Below are 13,487 nucleotides of genomic sequence, written 5' to 3' on the forward strand. Positions count from 1 at the left end.
CTAAAGTAAGCAATTCATCTGCTGCTAGGGAACTAACGCCCTTTTTTATCTGGCAATATTCTTTGCATGGAGAAGATACCTAGAATATGAATACCAGCAAAACTCTTTCCTGGACACAAAGTTGTTCAGAATTTCCCATGTTCTGTCACGATACCATTCACTATTTTCAGATCTATGAATTACTGCATGATACCAATCTAGCATAATTGTGCTCTTCAGACAGAATTTTGTTTACACAAAATGAAAATATAATCTATCTCCAAATGTGCCATGCCTTAAAGTAACCACAGGTGACAGGGATCTAATTTTGAGTATTTGTGTTTTCCCTTAAGAGCTAGGTTTTACTATGTGAACAGAAAACTGGAAGGCACCAGCAAAGTTGTTGGACCCATTTCCTCAAAAAAAGCACAGGAGTTTAACATAACTCCGACACAATTCCAACACTCTGAGAGTGCCCTAGAAGTCCAAAAGCCATCAGGAAGATGTCAGGAGAGAGTAAGGGCAACCCGAGTTTTTTCCAGTTTCCTGAACGGGCAACTCATTTATTTTAACAAACGCAGAAAACTTGAAATTAACACTCAGAGATCAAACGACAGCCTGTGCTGCATTGCACGGCATGAAAATCCCACCAGTTCCTCCTTATCTGACCTGCGTGAGAAACATTTCCTGTCAGCTCCAGAGGCAGCCCCAGCAGCTGAAGGGCACGCGTGCCCGCAGAGCGAGCCTGCCCGGTGCCGCCAGCAGCAGGAAGGATGCTTACCTCAGAGGCTGCTTTTAGCGGTGCTGCCTATTTGAAGTAAAACACAAACAAACAGCAAACACACACAGTTTAGGAGCCAAATGACCTCCAAAGGATAGGAAGAGGATGCAGCAATGATCAGCTCTTGCTAGCAAGACTAAGTTACAATAACTGTTTCCCTCTTGTCACTCTAAAGGCACAGTGGTTTCACTCCATTATTTCAAAGTCATTACAGACCTCCAGGTAAGCTTACAACTGTCACACAATCCTTGTCTTTTACCTCTATGCTGCTATATTTTCTTATTTTGCATTTAAACAGAACATAAACACATTCACTGTAACACAAAACACTCTTTTACATTTGCTTTTTTATATTGCATCTTAACCCGAGGATACAAAAACTACCACCATCCTTCAATAATGCAACTCCGTTCCTGGGACCAGGTGCCTTAAAATGTTAAGCTTTCCTCTGCAGCTTCTGAGGGAAATGATGCTGTGCCTTACAACCATTATCAGCACAGCTTCTCTGTGTCAACTGCAACTTTTGCAACACAGTTAAATTCAACATTTAGCATCCAGTATTTAAACACAAAACCAGCAGATTTTTGCATTTAGCTTGTCCTGTGACAGAGCAAAAGAACTGCCTCCTCCCCAAAGCAAAGATTTGGCTCTGTCTACACAATGACACCATAACTTTACAATATTTAGATGTGTTCTAAAATAGGTTCAACTGGTACAACAAATAAAACCCTTGATGTGAACAGCATCTAGAGTCAGATGAATAGGAATCTCTTGTTCTCTACCAGAAGCTAAGCAGAAGTATTAATCATTCTTTGTGTCACTCTTTCCCATTCTGAGTTTAAGGAAAAATGCACTGGTAAACCAGCTACAGCAAAATACCTTGGTTATGATGATCATGCCTCTATGATGATTAAAACTTGGCATTAACTAAGAAAGTTTGTAAAATATGTCCTAAAGTAAACACAGAAACCCTAAATAATATGCTATTTTCAGACACAAGTTTGTAATTTTAGCTAGGCTTTAGTACATCTGAATACCCACTCAAATGTGTAAAGAAACCAGATCCAGTTCAAACTCTAGGAAATGTAATCTAAGGGCGTTGTTCAAGCCTTATTTCTAATTAAGGATTTAATATTTGGACAGGACCTTCCAAACGAGGATTAAGAATTTTGCAAAGGAAGACAGTATGACTGCAAACTGCTGCCTTGGCTTTCCCAGCTCAGGAAGCGCAGATACCACACCCAAAATCTTGTTCAGGCCTTTTTTCTCTCACCACTTTTGCTTTTTCTCTTCTCTTTTCCATATAAAGTTCAGTATTAAGTTTTAATCTTTTCTCCTAAACCAGAATCACAAAATATAAGAAGTCTTCGTCCACCCAAATTATTCAGTTTTAAACATAGAGCTAGAGTTCCAAGATACATGGAAAAATGTCAAAGGGATATAAAAGGTTAATGTTTTCAGCATTTTATTACTTTATCCGTCAGTCACGTAGAATCTTCCATCTTGAGTATGTGCCTGCAAATATCATGTTTTTACGTGGATCTTGGAGTTATCACACGTCACCCTACCACAAAAAATACACATTAGTTGCAAAGCTGAGCTATGCTCAAATTCTCTTACTACACAAAAATATTTTAAGGCATAATAATAGCGCTTTACTGGGAAAACTTACTTTGCCTTCAGGGGTTCTTAAGCCCTTCATGAACAGTTATATAACTCTTCTTTTTGTAGCCCTGATCATGTTTTATTTTATTTACAAACAGAAGTATCTATTCCCACAGTTATATGACGAGCATGTGCATCTACTTGTATCTGCATCCCCAGATAATATCATCAGTGGCAAAGGAAAAAGAATTAAACAGACTATTTCTGTGAAACAGACAGGAAATCCTACACTTCAGCCTCTTCAAGCCAGTGCTAGAGAGAGAACTGCCTTATGGCTTTGCAAAAATCATTTTAAACCTTGAAGGTTTAACCAATTTTCAAAGCTTTTTAAGTAGATTTTAAATCCTCCATACATGAAAGACAAGCCATGAAACTATAAATGAAGAGAGCTAGTAGCATAACATATCTCCTTAAAGAACGATAAACCTCTGTGTAAGACGGACTGTTCAGTGTGTGGGAGGGCAGAAGCATGCTGACATTAGCTTAGAAAAATATGCAAACTCTTAACGCTTCTGAATGCAAGCAATTTAAAAGTCCGCAAACTATCCCCCAGGCAGCCATCTCAAATAGTTAAGTACTAAAATGAAACTAAAATTAAATTTTGAAAAAGCACAGAAACGTCAACTTTCACACTGATTGACTACATTACATTACACAGGTTGCTGTTCTCGGCTTGTATTTAGTTATATTAATACCATTATGTTCATTCTACTGAATTTTATACAAAATTCTTCTTATAACAAGTTAATATTTGTATTAGTTAACTCATCAAGTTTTTAATTTCACTGCCCAAAACCTGATTGCACTGCTGAAAGCGGCATATGGCATTACATGAAAAAATGACACAGTCGGGCAAATGCCTGAAGGGGAACAATTCATCTCTACCAGCTTTGATACCACAGCGCCTGCCCCCACATTACTACAGCTGGAATTTCTGGAGTAGAGCAGAGCGTGTCACTCCTCCCAGGACTGTCCTCTGGCTGCTGGGGAGTAGGGTCATCCCTCCCCACTGAGGTCCCTTCTCCCCGGTGAAGAATGCAGGGGAGATAGGAGAAAGGGCTTCCTTGACCTATTTCTCCAGCAGCTCTCATCCTTCCCCCTCCTACACACACATATCTGCACCCACCTCCAAATTACACATACAGCCAAGAATCTCTGTAGGTTGCTGAAAAAAAAAAAAAATCTGTAGGAAACGAGGCACTGAAAAGCAGCAACATTTTCCTCCACATTTTTGCATCTGTGAAGAGAAGCTGAAAGCTGGAGTGACTACCCTCCATTTCTCAGTCTCTGGAGAAGGAAAAGAAAAGGTAAAAAGCATCAAAATACCAATCTTTATCTTAGTTCCAAAATCAATAGTTGCCTTAACTGTTTCTGTTGTTCATAATTCTCCAACACCCACTCTTTGCTAGTGACAGTCCAAACACACAGAAGACATTGTTCATACCCTGAAGAGCTTTCCAATTAAACAAAATAAATTTGAATATAATGAAAACATTCATTTAGATACAACTGGAGGGTTTAAAGTTATGCAAAAGATTATAATTTATGAAGGACTTACAAGTATGCTTGATGCTTGTACACAAGAGAGCTCCAGCCAAACTCTGGCTTATATTCCTTGGTTTTGTCAAAAAGGACAAAAGTGATGCACAGTCTCAGGCACTACCTGCTTTTGCCCTCAAAACATTTACATAATCCTCAAAAAAGGACTGTGAAATATTCTGCTCCTAATCAATCGACAACCCTGTAGAGAAACCAAGCTATCTAAATGTCATCTTCCAAGCTTTTTAGGTAGCACCATTTGAAAATTTCGACAGGAAAACACAAGAAACCATTATGGGGAAGTAGCACTAACCTAAATAACAACATATGAGTTAATGAGTTGGGGTGGTGGGTGTTAAGCTTAATGACACTTCAGAGGAGTATGGAAAGCAAGCTTTGTTTTTTATATACAAAAACTGCATCTAAGACTATAATCAGACGGCCCATGTTCTGAAATGGCATTGTACAAACTGAAAAAGCTTCTTTAACTTTTTATTGGTGTAAAATAAATTCTAATATGGTAATACAATATTTGAGACTAAAAATCTACAAATAAATATGAGACTTGCAAGAAAGCTCATCTAGTTCATAGCAATACATAGTTGCTCTTCATAGTCACCTGAAGAACACAGCGTGCTTTAAAAAGTTAGAGAAACCTAACTTTCTGTAGGCCAGTACTTATTTAGTACCTTTCCAGTTAAGGCCAACAGTGAAAAAAAGTTGGCGGTATATAAAGATTATATCAAAAGTTTTAATTGCTCTTAAAAAAGTCCTGCAGACTTCTTCATGTATGACACTGGTAGAATTATCTTTTTAATCAGGTTCAATTTGCGCTGCAAAAAAAAGTACAGCAGAGGAAAAGACTTATCTGATCAGCACGTTACACCCACAGGCTCAGAGTCTGTGGTTAATAAACAGCTCTCTACAGTGAAGTAAAAAAAAAAAAAAAAAAAAAAAGAAAAAACAGTGCCTGCTCTGACCACAATCCTGAAAGCAGCTTTGGAAGACTTAATCAAAACCCTACGAAAGCTAGACAGGTTACCCATGGACAGAACTATCAACTGTATTAAATTTTTTTTTCAGAATTGGGACCTTCCTGGAACTACGTATCATATTAGCACCTTACAGAACACAATCAAATCTCACACAAAGAATTCTGCATTTCTGGCCTAATTCCTGGACTTAATTCATATAGTTCTTGCTAAAGAGCAATGCTCATCCTTAAAATAACACAACAGTCTCGATAATATCTGTTATCAAGTTGTCCTCTGAGTCTGTAAGTGAAAATTTAATCCAGAAGGCCAGCTGATGATGTTAAAATGGGCACACATTTTTGCTGTTTCTTTTGTTTGCTTGTTCATTAAGGAGTGACACAAGAAAGAATTATGAAAACCTGCAACTACCTGGAAGGCCATGTAAAACCTTTGCTACAAGGTGCTACTGACACTGCAAGCCAAGTTCACAATTAACAAACATTGGGCCGTTAGAACAGCTTAGCACTCATCTCCCAGTCACTTAGCAAACTCTAGTGAAAAGAAATTAATTCATCTCAAAGGTCTGCGAGACTAAGGTTATTTATTTTCCCAAGGAAAAGTTGTCACACATCTAGTTACTATGTTTCAACATATCACGTTAATTGATGCTTACCATCTTGACCATGCTGCAAAGGACGGGAAGTTATGACATAGGCCACTATCTGATTTTGGTCCTAAAGGTTTTTTTCTCCCCTTTGGAATACATGCCTCAACTTAAGTACAGCTGAAATGCAACTTTCAAGGTAAAGTCCTAGGTGTAATATAATTTCAAAAGCATCACTTACTCTGAAAATACAGTAAACAATATATTCTAAATTGTTGAGGGAACCACGTCCTGTTTCGTGCTAAAAGTAGTCATTAAGCCCCTCTAATAAATAGAAGAATTTTTTTTAACATAACCCGAGCGAAGAATAAACAAAGCTCATCAGCAACAGCAAAAAAATGTTACAATTCATGCTATTAGTTCAATTAAGTGCTCAATTATAAGAATATTGACATAAAGAGTACCCTTTTTTCTCTGCTACCCCAAAAATGAGAAAAGGGTTAGAAGATCACTATTCTAGCAATGTTATTGTGCACTCCTGAAGTTTAAAACAGAGCGAGGGAGAGCGCACAGCCCAAAAGGATGATCTACTCAATCAAGAACACAGTATTAAGAAACAAATATTCAAGTATGCAAGCTACTTTTAAATCACAAAAATCAGGTATCCAATGGGAAAACAAAATTTGGATCCAGCTATAACTAAAGACATGCTAGCATAACTGAGCCTGTAACCAATTCAGGAGCTACATACCATACATAAAGTGATAGATCTATATTAACCTATGTGAAATCTCTTACGTGTTTACATTGAGTAGAAAACAATGGTGAAAATAATTAGTGGAAAGATTTAAGAACAAATTTAATAACACATATAAACCTTGCTGCATTTCACGTATGTATGATCCTTTACAGCTGGAAGAGCTCTAAGACATTGTCAGATCCAAAAAAATTAACACTCCTTGAGAGCAATGCTATAATTAAGAAGTTACCTAAAAATACTTTTCCAAAAGCATAATAATTTTAACAGCAAAATTTTTCATCATGTCACACTGTTGCATAGCATATAGCATCCTCGTAAAACCATCATTTTATTCATAGCTACACATGCAGTAGGGCTACCTCAGTTTTTATTTGTTAGAAGAGTTACACTCTGGCACAGGGAAATTAAAATGCAGAACGCACACTACAGCAAAGCTTGAAAAGAAAAAGCTTAAAGATATATGGGTCACATTGAGGTCTTTCTCTCTCCTAAGTCGGCTTCTCCTGCTGCTCACTCATGCAGGGAGATCATAATTTTGTGGCTGTGATATTTCCACGGCAACACTGGTGACAGTGATGTCACAAATTCAGCCCTGACATAGCTTCAGGATCAAGTACAAGGAGCAGATGGGATGCGAGGGAGAAAGCCCCTATTTAAACACAAATCTCTTTCAGAAAGAAAGAGGCATGAGCAAAGAAACAGGTGAATGGATCACGTTTTCAAGTATGATATATTCAGAAGATTATCCTAGCATGAAAATCTATTTAAAGGCAAGACCTACAATACAGGGTAACTGTCAAATTTGTTAGGCCTTATAATAAACCAACCTTGAAAGCTCCCTGTTTAGCATGACAAGCCGTGTGCTCCATTTCTAAAGTGGCGGTGAAGACAATACACTTTTGTCCCTGGTGAATTTCCTATAAATAACTTTAACATTCAGATGTATTAATTTGATACATCACTGTGCTCATAATGCCATATGTAAATATGATGTCAAGCCCCCACTGGAATGCATTTGTTATCTGAATTAGATTAATATGAAAGAAATCAAACTGAAACCCAGATGGGTCACCAAGTACAGCAGGATGGTAACCAGAATATTCATCCAGCACAATTTCATTGGTAAAAGGAGACGACTGTACTTCTGTGCTCATCTGCAGACTCATGCAAGAAGCAACACAGCCTCCAGGACAGCTGAAACACCCCTAAACCCCTTGCCGGTCACACGCCGCAGACTCCAATGCTACCGATACCAGACCTCCTTTCTGCCTTTGGCCACCCCATGGACAAACAGCAACTGAGCCTACGCGGGGCAGAAGGGATGATAGCAAAAAGTAGAACAGAAGAGGGGGCACCCACAACACAGTCACAAATACAGTCTCCACATTAACTCAGGTCACAGTTCAAGGAGATACACAGATTTCTTAAAGATGCTACTCTCCACAGCGGACAACTGATGAACAGCACGAAACACCCACCACAGGAGGCAGGGGATGTGACTACGACCAGAATTCAGGCATAGGCGGTCATTCACAGAGCTGCAGGTAACGAGAAGTGGTTTCTATGGCAGCAGAGGCAGACAGATGCAAAACAAAAATCAGAAGTCAAAAAGGAGATAAAATGAATTAAAAGGATATAGATCCATGTCCTGATCACAGAAGAAAAAACCCATGTTTTTCAAGATTTCAAGACAAAGGCCTGAAAGGATTATCAACAGCCTAGCTCTCAGGAGGGAAAGGAAGAAAGGGAATAAAATCTGCAGGTTGAAGCTGGGCCTAAACTGAGATGTGAACAGGCCCCCAGGAAGGGATGTCAGGTGGAGGCAGAGACTAAATGCACAATGCAGGGAGGAACAGATCAGGAGTCAAGTAGCTAAGCAGTGTTCACAGACACCGTCTATGAAATTACTAAGGTAAAAACTGCGAAAGGCAGAGAATAGAAGGTAAAATGTGCCATGATACAAACAACAATCAGAGAGTTAGGAAAGCCCACCTAATTCCCCAAACCATGACTGTACCAACAGCAAATCAAAAAAGCAGGCAATAAACGGAAGGACGCTGGCTGGTCACAAAAAAAGTGAAAATACCCAAGGACTGCACCAGGACCAAGATGTCATTCCACAACTAAATGAACAATATTATAAAAAGGAGAAAAAGTAAAAGGAAAAAAAAAGCAGAGGAACTTGAGATATCAATAATGGATAATATATAATACAACAGGTACAGAAAAACCTGTTGGGATTGTCAGGAAAAGACCTGAAGAACTACAATTGTTTAGCTTCAACAAAAATGTTTTTTGTAAACATATTAGGCAAGTACCCACGACACCACTAACAGAAATGTTGGCTGAAATTTAAAAAAAAAAAAAAAAAGGAATCGTTTGGGGCTATAAACTACTACAGGCTTCTAACCTGTTAGAGTAGGAAACTCTGGAAACAGCATCCATTAGCACAGTATGATAAGAAATATACTCAATTTTAAGATGTAGTTTATTGTTTTTACAATTGTGATTAAGAAACAGCTGTCACAGACTAACACTACAACACAACCCCAACAAGACCTCTTCTCTCCCTGTGTTTTTATAAGGCCAACAACCTCAGATGAGAACATGAACCAAGTTCCCCCAATGGACTTTCTAGAGGTCACTTTAATTTCAGAACTGGAAATCCCATCTTCTTTCTACACAAGAGGAAAAAAAGCCTCTCTTGGATAACTCTTGCACTACTACATCTCTTTTACCACGTGTTTATAGAGATGTGAAACTGACGGCTAATATAAGCTCAACTCAGCACTCATTGCTGTTTGTATCATGTATCAAACCAAAGCAGCTGCCAAACAAGAGTTAGAAAGAAAGTCTCTTTCTGCTGTTCAGAAAAGAACTTACTTTCTCCTTATCACACTGATCATAATTAACGTTCCACTGATAAACAGAAGTCAATTGTTCTGCTAAAACAAGATCTTATACAAAATCAACATTTTAAGACTTAAGAACTGTAGAACATGCATTTCAAGTCCAAGCTTTGCAAGTATTCCTCTCAAAACAAAAATATTTTCACAATAGCCAAAATGAAAATATAACAATAAAAACTCAGGACAACTATGAATTAACACATTAATAGATTTTAAAAGGCAATAAAATAACCATAGTCGCTTTCTAATACAATCCCAGTCCAATAGCAATCCAAAACACAAGATAACACTAGATCAGGATGCAAACTATTATTTTTCCACCTCTCATTTCTATAAATAAATATCAATAGGCATAGTATATTACCTTCGTTTTCAGATGCTTGGCATTTTACTTTCAGTACCAAATCAAAGGTACGTTCTGGATTTTCCCTAGAAGAAGCAAACACAACTAATTAATCACATGTATGTTTCAGATAGTGCTTCTACCGTGTTATATCTTTTCCATTCTATTTGTACAGAATAAAATTAAAATATATTAAAATTTCATTAAAATAAAATTAGAAACCAGGTTAGTTCTAAGGAAAACCTAAAAAGTCACATTTCCCTGTACAGCCTTAAAAAAAAAGAATAGGGAAGACAAACAAGCTAAACTGTGATTTATTTAAGTGATATTGTCACTGCCTTATACATCAAGTAGCTTTTAAGTCACTCCATCTCACCACACCTAACACTTGGGAAAAAAAGTACTACTAAAATCCTTATCAATCAATCTAAAACATACTAATGGAGTCATAAGCAGCCTTTTCTAAAGCTACATTTTATTTCTACTTAATAAGAAGAGCCCATCATGAAACTTCCATTTTAATTCCACAAATTTAGCCACTACCCTTGAAATGCACAATATTACCCCCATAAGGCCGAGAATCACCTAGCTTCCTCTTTCACAAGACATTGATCGTCAACTTTGACTTTAAAGGCTGAATCTCAGGCATGATTCAGTGAGTGAGAAAACATTAATACAATAACTAGGGATGAACGTGACCTTGAGCTAGCCAGGAAGATGGAGCCTCCATCCCTGCAGGAGCTATCATGGTAAGCTCTGTGTGATGGCTAATGCCTCTTTCACCTCCCCAGTAAATACACACCTGATAATAATGAACTGCATATGCTAATAGCAATTAACACTCAGCCTAATCCCAAACTAAATATTTATTAAACCAGTTCTAAATGTCATGACTATACCACCCACGTCTATCTGCCTACCAAGCACACTGCTATTTATATTAAAAACAAGTGGTATAACTGCACCTGTATCAATTATCTATTTAACCACATAAAAGGCTCACACCTGAACTCCCTTCTTGGGTAACGCTCCCACTGAAGTCAGCTGGAGTTTTAGGCAAATAAAAAAAATCCAAGACTCGGTTCCAGGTTTCTTGAATGCTTCAAATAAAGCATGTAGCAAATTAACACACTGTTGTTTCTTTAAAGAAAGTTTTGAATGACATTCAAAGGCTGAGCTGGGGAAAATTTCAGCTGCCACAATTTAATTGATTCAGTACATGCTTTCACTGACCTCAGCACCATCATCAACTGAGATACACAATTAGAGTCTAATTCAGGTTATAGAGACATAACCTGCCCATATTACAATATTTCCTTGCATTGTATTTTAAAGCATTTAGTTGGAAAAATCCTGTATCTACTGAACCTGTGTGTAGGAGATCAAATTCTGCTCTGAGTTACAACAGCCTAAATCCAGGATATTGGGGATTTACTCTGGTATTAAAGTCCGTCCATCGTTCTTCTGGCTGGCGAGTGGGTTCAGAATGAAACTGATAAGGCTTGGCTTCATTGAGCCACCTAGAAAAGTGAACCACAAAAATCCCTTCTTTAAGAGAAGTGACATCTCCTTAGGACGTTACTGTAGCTCAGGCACTGGGTTTACACTCTCAGGCCATTTTCACCTTCCTCTTCTTCCTAACCAGACCACACAATGCTGGGTTTTTAATGTGAATCAGTTCAAGTGTTACAAATGCCAAATGAGTGCTTCTAGCTCGTCTCCTAGCTGAATTAGCCCCATGAAGAAAGCTCTTTGAACTAACGCTGCCTTCCGTCTTTCACTATATCACTCTAAATCTGCTTTTGCAGAAAAATGCTTCTAAGTTTACTCTTCACATCCCACTATGCTTAGAAGTGTCAAAAATGTGTCAAACTCATCTGAGAATTGTCAGACTGTCTCTCATTTCCTTTGCAGCTACCTAGTAGCAGCCTGCTTATTCATCATATATTTACAGAGAGATTTTTGTCAATTGCTGAAACCTGTGTTTAACATCTTGTTGGTTTCCAATGTCAACAAGACCAGGTGGCCGCTCCTGATGGGCAAGGCTGGAGAGCAGCGCTTCCACACACATAAAAATCTCTTTTGCACCTGCCATACCATAATGGCATAAAAGAAAGTTTGTAATTACTGGAGAGGTTACTGTCACAAACCTCAGCCCCCAGCCACTGCAAGCCTCGGTACTGCCCAGGCCTGAGGGAGCTCTGGGCCCGCGGGCTGCGGCCGCGCTCCCGCCACGCCGGGTGGACGCCTCAGGAGCGAGATGCCACCATTTCATGATCCCCTTTCACCGGCCACAGGCCGGCAGAGCACACACCGCTCCGCCCGCCGTTCCCCGGCACCGACGCCTCCGACCCGACCCGGCGCGGGCCGGCGAGGCCGGCGGTTGCAGGAGCGCGTTTCCCCCGCGGCTACGGGCAGGCGCACCGGGAGGCGGCGGGGGGCGGGGGAGCGGCCGGCGGCGCTGCAGCCGCCTCCTCCCCTGCTCCGGGCCAGGGCGGGGGGCGCCACCCCGCTCCCCCCGCGCCGCGGATGCTGCCTCGCCTCGGCGCGGCCCGGCGCGCAGCGCCCGCTCCCGGCCCCGCTGCCTCCCGCCCGCCCCGCTGTCACTCAGCAGCCGCGGCGCGCCCTGCCCCTCGCACGCTCCCGCCGGGTGGGCTCCCCCTCCTCCTCCTCCTCCTCCCCTCCCTCCCTGCCGCTCGGCAGGCCCGGCAGGCCGGGGCGGCTGCGGGGCCTACTCGGTGCCTGCCCGCCGCGGAGCTCAGCTTGGCCCGCCGCGCCTGACAACCCCGCGCCGGCCCTGCCGCGGCCCCTCGCCGGCCGCCCCCCCACTCACTTGAACCTGCTGTCCATGGTCACATCGCGGGCCCCCGGCGGCTGCTCCAGCGCCCCCCAGGGAGAAGCGCCCCGCCCGGCGGGGGCGAGGGGGCAGCGCCGGCTCCTCTCCCTTCGGCAGCGGGGGCGGCTTAGCGTGGCGGCGGGCGGCGGCCCATGGCTGCTCCGCTCCCCCGGCTCGGGCCGCGACTGCAGCGGAGCGGCGGCACCGCCTCCTCCCCCCGTCTCTCAGTTCCTGTTGCAGTCGCTCCGGCACCTTCTGGGAACCAGGAAGCTCCGCGGCGGCCCGGGGAGCCGCCGGGGCCGGTGTCACCTGAGCCCGGCGGGGGAGGGCTGGGGGACCGCGGGGCCTGCCCCGGCAGGGGCGGCGGGCAGCCCTGCCCTCCGCGACAGGTGCGACAGGCCCTGGACGGGACGGCTGCAGCCCCTTCCCGAGGGCCTGCATGGGCCCAGGCCGGGCGGAGGCCCTCGTAGGTGGGGTGGGGCAGCGCATAGGTACGGCAGCGTCGGCCGCGGTCATGCTTTACCTCACGGACACCTTCACCCGCTGCAAAATAAACTCCTCAGATGAGTCAGGCGAGCGTGTTTAACTTACACTTCTTAACATCCCGTTTACATTCTGTATGCACAGCGGGAAAGTGGAGCTTTTCATACCAAAGGTCATAAATGTTAATTTAGCCTGCGGTAATCTGTTTAGCTTTTATTTTTATCGAGTGCTAAACAAACAGTCTCACAAACTGCTTAAGAGGTGGTGCAGTGGGGGAAGGCGCTGGAGTACATGCACTGTCCCGTAAACACACGTCAAGAGCTTTATACCCTCGAGTGTTTCCAGTGACTTTGGAAAGGAATTAAAAATAACAGCGTCCTTGAGAGGCTTCCAAGTCTCATTCATCTGAGAGGCACTGAGCAGCCAAATTCCCACCTACACCAAGTTTCCCTCACCGGCATAGTATCATTGCAATGAAAAAATGCATTAAATAGGTTCTGCAGTACTGAGCCAAAGAAAAAACGTTATTCTTTTCAGTCTTCCTCCAGAAACTAATCATCATATCAACAGTTAAAAGGAAGAAAAATTTTCATGCCAATTATATATTAAACACA

General features: G+C 41.9%; 1 protein-coding gene across 1 annotated transcript in view; it reads right to left on the reverse strand.

Moving 5' to 3' along the window:
* Positions 1-12,680, reverse strand: part of DENND1B (DENN domain containing 1B) — a 160,072-nt gene extending 147,392 nt beyond the window's left edge. Inside the window, exons 1-2 of the mRNA XM_068406398.1 lie at positions 12,388-12,680; positions 9,576-9,640 (exon numbers count right to left, since the gene is read on the reverse strand). Coding sequence (XP_068262499.1) covers positions 9,576-9,640; positions 12,388-12,404 — 82 coding nt within the window. The 5' untranslated portion in view covers positions 12,405-12,680. The remainder of the gene's footprint in view (positions 1-9,575; positions 9,641-12,387) is intronic.
* Positions 12,681-13,487: the final 807 nt, after the last annotated feature.

The sequence above is a fragment of the Nyctibius grandis genome, chromosome 8, assembly GCF_013368605.1.
Source record: "Nyctibius grandis isolate bNycGra1 chromosome 8, bNycGra1.pri, whole genome shotgun sequence".
Classification (NCBI taxonomy): domain Eukaryota; kingdom Metazoa; phylum Chordata; class Aves; order Nyctibiiformes; family Nyctibiidae; genus Nyctibius; species Nyctibius grandis.